Source organism: Octopus bimaculoides, chromosome 7 (assembly GCF_001194135.2).
Source record: "Octopus bimaculoides isolate UCB-OBI-ISO-001 chromosome 7, ASM119413v2, whole genome shotgun sequence".
In the NCBI taxonomy this organism is placed as follows: domain Eukaryota; kingdom Metazoa; phylum Mollusca; class Cephalopoda; order Octopoda; family Octopodidae; genus Octopus; species Octopus bimaculoides.
In genome coordinates this window covers 45,663,525-45,670,931 of record NC_068987.1, presented here as the reverse complement: position 1 = coordinate 45,670,931, position 7,407 = coordinate 45,663,525, and the positions used below count along the sequence as shown (strand labels likewise).

Sequence of the window (7,407 nt, the reverse complement as noted above, 5' to 3'; positions counted from 1 at the left end):
TATGTGTGTGTGTGTGTGTGTGTGTGTGTGTGTGTGTGTGTGTGTGTGTGTGTGTGTATTGTAAGTATGTATATTATTAGAAGGTACAGCCTCTGTAATTGTATCTCTGAGTTCTGTGTTGTTGATCAATTATTCAAACAACTGAAGTAGCGAAGTAGCACAATAATATCATCATCATCATCATCATCATCATCATCATATCGTCACCATCATGATCATCACCATCAATGTATATAAACAAAATTATTTGTAAACAAATCAAAATATGATTAGTGCCTGAGATCTCATTGGCTGTTGAAAAATCATTAGAAAATATGATGTGTGTGTGTGTCTCTGTGTGTGTGTGCCCGTGCGTGTGTGCATGTGCATACATGTATATGTATATGTGTGTGTGTGTATTATTTGGCATGTGTGTGTGTGTGTGTGTGTATTATTTAGATACAATTCAACATTAAACCAATGGTAATGAGCAAACAATACATAAATATAAACAGGGTAAGACATTTGAGGAGAGGTTTATGTTTATAAAAAAATACAGATACATAATAACAGACAATAACTTTATTTATCAAAAAATGGTGAGGATAAAAATAAACCTTCTTTTCTATAATGTTATTCAATAAAGCCACCTTCAGCTTCAACAACTGCTTCTATATGAGATCTAAATCATCTACATGCTCGAATCAAGTGGTCCTGGTTCATTTTGGACATTACTCTGGCTATGGCAGCTTTCAAAGAATCTTTGGTGTTATGGGCGTGTTCATTGACCTCTCTCTCAACAACGCTCCACATGTAATAATCCAATGAATTGAGATTTTGGGAATTATGAGGCCAAATGTTAAGGGTTATGTGATCATGAACGTTTTCAGCCATCCATTCCTGTGTTACTAAAGCCATGTGTGATAGTGCAGAGTCTTCCATTGCATACACTGTCTATCCAGGACTTAACAATTATTTCCAGGACCTCAATGTAAGGGGCAGTGTTAACTCTAAGGCCTTCTGAAAAGAAGTAAGGAGGCATCACATGTCCTTCATTGCTGACAACCCCTAAAACCATGACAGTTGCAGGAAATTTTGTATGCATAACATGTGGAACTTCAGAAGGGTCTGCACATAATCATCTGTCATTGATTCTGTTAACTTTTTTGTCTTCCCCTGAACTACAACACTCTACTTAACATGTCTTTTCCTGAATTGCTACCCTCTAAAAACGCCACCCCATATTTTCTTTCACCTTCCAAAAATTTCAAATTGAACGTTTAATCGTACAAGCCACACATAACTATCTCTATGCACTTAGCTATTCTATACCATAAAACAGTTATGGATGCTGTCTCTCCTTTTCACACTCACAAGTGAAACTACGATTGTTGCTGTATATTTGTCTGGGTTTTGTATTCACCTCAATGACTAACACAAGGACAATGTGAAAGTAAAACAATCATATTAAATAAAGACTTCGATATCTCATTGTTAATTTTATATTCAGATTCCACACCTGTAGAACCAAACAAATATTAAAGTATTGATATGTAAGAATGTTGTGTGTTGTGTGTGTTGGCACTCCGTCGCTTACGACGTCGAGGGTTCCAGTTGATCCGATCAACGGAACAGCCTGCTCCACAGACACGTGTACCCTTAACGTAGTTCTCAGGGATATTCAGCGTGACACAGTGTGACAAGGCTGACCCTTTCAATTACAGGCACAACAGAAACAGGAAGTAAGAGTGAGAGAAAGTTGTGGTGAAAGAGTACAGCAGGGTTCGCAACCATCCCCTGCCAGAGCCTCGTGGAGCTTTAGGTGTTTTCGCTCAATAAACACTCACAACGCTCGGTCTGGGAATCGAAACCGCGATCCTATGACCGCCAGTCTGCTGCCCTAACCACTGGGCCATTGCGCCTCCACTATGAAAGGATATATGGTGCTGAAACAATACACATACACTGCTTCCTCATAATGTATGAATGTAAACAGACTTAGCCATAAGCATGGCCTGAACAGCTTGTATATGACTAAATAAATCCACAATAAAATGGCTATATAATCATATTTGCAGAACAAAAATATAATTTATATCCATCACCTTCATTTGATTTGTGGAAATCAATCAAATTTTTTATCCAATTATTGCAGTTTCGCTGGCTTTGAGTATGGTGATGTGTAAAACAGGAAATGGTGATGGTAATTTGGAGGAGTGTTTTTCTGAAACATGTTTCTATGCAAAATCTAGCTTCTTACCCTATAGCAAGAAAAGAATATGAAAATGTGCATGCATTTATAAATGTATGTACATGTGTGTGTGTGTGTGTGTATGCACATATATATATTTATGTGTGTGTGTGTGTGAAAGCATGTAACTATGTGGTTAAGATTTTGAGCTCACAAACAGGAGATGCAAGCTCTAAGTTCAGAGGTACCATAGCCATACATAGCTTTAGATAGATAACTGGTGAGCAGGTGACAAAGGTCTTTGTGAGTGATGCTAAGACACCATCAGCCTTTTTGATTTAAACAGTTCATTTACACTGAATGAATATTTTTAATGAATGTTCTCCTGACATCCCAATGTTTAAATCACATGACAACTTGTAGATGGAAATAGAGTGACCATTCCAAGATACCTTGACATCATATCAACAATGTTCTGGTCTTAAACATTAATTTAGAATCAAAATTTTGGTTTCAAAATTTGGTACAAGGCTAGCAATTTCGGGGGAGAGGATACATAGATTACATCAAACCCAGTACTCAACTGATACTTATCTTAATGACCACAAAGGGATGAAAGGTAAAGTCAGCCTCAGTGAAATTTGAATTCAGAATGTAAAGATGGACAAAATGTCACTAAGCATTGTGACCTGCGTGCTTACGATTCTGTCAGTTTGCCACCTTATACAGAACCAGAATATTTCAATTGCACTGGTCAACCTTATCTTTGGACCTGGACATCCATCCCATAATTCAACTTATTGTATACAGACATCCACTTTTGGGTGAATATCATACTTAGCTAGAAACAATTCTACAATAATAACAACAAACTATTTAGCCTATTAAATAATACAGTTTTCATATTTCCCATGTTGTGTTACCATATAAATTTTAGTTAAAATCTCTCTGACCTCTGCTCTCTCTCTCTCTAATTTTACTCATCTTCACCTCTCTCTTGTTTCATCAATAGGCTGCTGATGGATTCCTGTTTGTTGTAAGCTGTGATAGAGGCAAAATACTATATGTCTCACAGTCTGTAAAGAGAACGTTAAACTTTTCACAGGTATGGCTTCTTTATTTCCAATTTGCACCATTTTATTTTCTCACATTCTTTTCTTCTCTCTCACTCTCTCTCTCTCTCTCTCTCTCTCTCTCTCTCTCTATATATATATATATATATATATATATATATATCTATACATTTCTCTCTTCCCTCCCTCTCTCTCCCTCTCTCAAATAGCATATTCATAGTGTCAAATTATTGCTAATATTGTCAATAACTATTTCCTTACTGTAATCCACATCATTATCATCACCACCTTCACCACCATCATTATTGTTATCATAATCATCATTATCAGTTTATCAAATGTGGGGAGGACAAACAGATAAAAGCAAGAATAACTGCAAAGATAACTGCATCATCAGCAAAATTTAGGTCTGTAATCCAAGTTTCACCAATGAATGCACCACAACTCAACTGAGCCTCCATTTGGTCAAGTATCCAATCCATGCAGACATTGAACAGTCTTCCTGGAAAGGAAATGTTCCCTGACCTATTTTTGGAAACCAATACATTCCCTAGCAATCAATAATAGGGTGTCCCTATATGTTTCCCACATTCCCTTAGGATGAGACAGGGACTCAACCTCAGGTTGCACAGATCCAAGTTGCTGAGAATAAGTCTTGCTTACACTGTTAACTTTGAGCCTGTCAACATCCAGTCTGTGATTGACTGCTTTCAACCTCTTAGATTTTGCCTGTAATCATAACTCAGCTGCAACAAGTCTATGGTCAGTGCCTAAGAAACTAGCTCTCTGAAAAGCCTGCAGTTCTGTAGGAATTTCCAGTGGCCATCTACATGTACATAGTCAATCTCCTTTGTCACATGGCCAGTATTAAAATACCAAGTCAGCTCAGAACGTTGGTACCAGGAGCCAACAATGTGAAGTCCATAGCTTTAGGCAAAGTCCAGGAGCATCACAACACTATAGTTCCAAGTACCAGATCAAAAAAGGCTGACAACACTCTTGCATCCCATTCTGCCAATTCTAGTTGAAGGACTGAAATCTCCCATGACCAAGGAGATACGTGTCCCTACTGGAAATACTCTCCACGACATAGCACAGCTGGGTGTAGACTGTCTCCCTCACTGACCTGTTACTCATAGCAGTTGGAACATACACTGCAAAAAGAGAAACAACACCCAGAAAAATGTTGAATCCTCCACCACATAATACACTCATTGACAGGTGTTATATCTAATACCATTGGAACCAGCCAGTCTGCCACTGCAACTGCAACCCCACTAACATGCCAACCATCAGAGCACTCAGACCAGTAGTAGGTGTAACCACTGGTTGCAATGTCACCTCTCCCTGGCTGATGCACCTCTGATAGGGCCACCACAGCAACTCGCAAACAGTTGAGTTCCAAAGACATTAGAGGCTAACAGGAATCATCCATCAGAGCGAGAACATTTCAGGTCCCCATCTGAAAAAGTCTCCTCAAGTTGAACTGTGGTTTCCATTCCCAACAGAGGACACCTTTGTACAACTCAGACAACAACCCTCCAGTTCTCCAGAGTTTTCTCTGTTTAGCAGAGAGGGTCTTGACAGATTTGCCCCAGTCACTTCATGCAACATGCTTTATAGATTGATGGGGTACTTCCCTGGAGGAGAGAATTTTTGGCATTTGTACAAGAGATTGTTGCTGGTGAGGGTTTGTGAGGTTGGAATGCAGATCCTACTTCAACCTCCTACCACACAGAGGAGACACTGGGTCTGTTCTTTGGTATGCTGGTCCCCACATAGTATGCTAAAACATTGATACCACTAATTAGGAAGAGTGAAAAAATCAAATCAAATAAATAATATCATTTACCACATTACTTGTGACAATGAAATCCATGAATAGAAATTTTTTTAATTAAAAAACAAAAACTTGAACTCATAAACACTTTGTTTTATAAAACACTCATTTCCAACCCTTTAGTATTTAAACCAGCCATATCAGGTCCAAATAGTCTACATGTTTTATGTTCAAACTGACCTCTCATACCTACTATAAAATATCCTCCTAAAAATATATTATCACATTATAAAAATCTAGAAGCAGTGAGATAATGCATGATTAAATCAAAACAACATAAAAAAATAAGCATTTTGCTTAACAGAATAATTTGAATGCCAAAGGGTTAATTTTTGTTCTTCATATATTATGAAAAGCATAAAAGGGAATAGAGTGTAACCAAAGAAATCCTAAAGTTCTTATTTTGGTTCCTGGTGGTAGACATATTTACTAATCATCTCTGTGATTTATTCCCCTAGAAACGTTGTTAGTAATTTTAGTTTGCGTTGAGCTATGAAGAAGCTGAACAGTAAAATAGTGAGTTCCAAACAAACAAAATTATCAAAGACAGTTTTGAAAAGAAAACAACTTTGATTGTTAAACTAATGAAAAACAAAAAGAAAAAATAATTTGTCAACCAATTCCTTCACATCACACATAATTTTGATTATGTTGGCAAGAAATAATATCTTTGATTACTATAGATCATCACAGTAGCTTCAACCATTCTTTTGTGTTTTGTTTTTAAATCTCTTATGTTATTTCTATCTTCAGTCCGATTTAATTGGCCAAAGTTTGTTTGATATTCTTCATCCACGAGACATTGGCAAAATCAAAGAACAACTTAGCTCTTCAGATCTAACGCCAAGAGAACGGTACATTGATGCAAAAAGTAAGTAGAATCACATTTTCTTTGGAAAGATCTTCTTTCCTCCACCAGCTCCATCAATCTATAAATATTTACATTCACCTACTGCGAGGGTGTATATGCAATGAGTCAGAAATACAAACCAATGTGTTGATCTGTTATCTGAAATTCATAAATGGTAAATTCCGCAAGTAATCAGCGTAATTATCTGCTAATTACATCATCATCATCATTTAATGTTTACTCTTCCATGCTTACATGGGCTAGATAGAATTTGTTGAGGCAGATTTTCTCCAACTGGATGCCAGTTTCCAAGCAAGATAATAAAATATTTCCCCTTGGCCAGACATGTTTTTCATGGAAGGCTGGAAATGACAATTTTGCTTGTGTGACAGTGATGCTCATTTATAACCATCACATGATGTCAAGACAAAGGTGCACACACACACACACACACACACACACATATATATATATTAATATTTGTTTTATGCTAAGTTATAAATAAAAATAATTTAACATTAAACTATAAAGGTTACTTAATCCTTTTCAGTAGAAATATGTTTCTTAAGGAAAATATTACAGGCTTCCAGCTACTTTCTGGTGTCATAGAAAGTACTTTAGCACTGAAGTTACATAACAGTCACTTAAGAACCATTTTAGGACGAAAGTACTTTAAGTCTGACCAAGTTTCTTCATATAGCATTGATAATATTAGGAGGTAGTATTTGTTTAGACTAACATACATATTGCTTTATATATGTTTGTTGTCAGTGACATTAACAATGTTATTAATTTTCAACCCTTCCACATACTTAACACAAAAAGGTAAAAAAAAACCTTCTTCTTTATATCTCGTAAAGAAGGGTTTATTCTTCTGCTATGTTAATATATCTTCTGTTGTGATTACAGCCATGCTTCCAGTGAGAACAGAACTACCTCAGAAACCCACTCAACTCTGCTCTGGTGCCAGACGCTCATTCTTCTGTCGGATGAAATGTGTCAATAAATCTGCAGATGTTGTTCCCAGCGCTGTCAAGGTAGAAAAAGATGTTGAAGCTGAGCATTCCCATAAAAAACGAAAATCAGGTAAACGTGCACATATTTTTATCTATTTATAATATCTATATATGTATACATATATGAAAAAATATATATACATTTGAATACATACATCATCATCAAGATAGATAGATCAGTAGATGAATATCATCACCATCAGTGAATATCCATTTTCCATTACGTGATCATGACATTGATTTATATATATAACTATGTTGATGTTGATGATGATGTATGTATGTTTCTGTGTGTGCATGTGTGTGTGTATACATATATATATATACACATGAATATATATATACATATATATTCATATATATATGTATATAATGTATATATATATATATGTATATACATGTGTGTGTGCGTGTGTGTATATATATATATATATATATATATATATATATATATATAT

At 36.0% G+C, this 7,407-nt stretch overlaps 1 protein-coding gene and 1 long non-coding RNA gene across 4 annotated transcripts in view; one reads left to right on the top strand and one right to left on the bottom strand.

Annotated features, from left to right (window-relative positions):
* The window catches only part of LOC106873181 (basic helix-loop-helix ARNT-like protein 1), a 789,862-nt gene that overhangs the window by 730,338 nt on the left and 52,117 nt on the right, over positions 1-7,407 (top strand). For all 3 annotated transcript variants that reach the window (XM_052969590.1, XM_014920418.2, XM_014920416.2), the window contains 3 exons: positions 3,183-3,275; positions 5,837-5,954; positions 6,843-7,019. In XM_052969590.1, the coding sequence (XP_052825550.1) occupies positions 3,183-3,275; positions 5,837-5,954; positions 6,843-7,019 (388 nt within the window). The remainder of the gene's footprint in view (positions 1-3,182; positions 3,276-5,836; positions 5,955-6,842; positions 7,020-7,407) is intronic.
* The window catches only part of LOC128248369 (uncharacterized), a 34,170-nt gene continuing 33,635 nt past the window's right edge, over positions 6,873-7,407 (bottom strand). The window contains exon 3 of the long non-coding RNA XR_008264600.1: positions 6,873-6,962. This is a non-coding gene — a long non-coding RNA (uncharacterized LOC128248369). The remainder of the gene's footprint in view (positions 6,963-7,407) is intronic.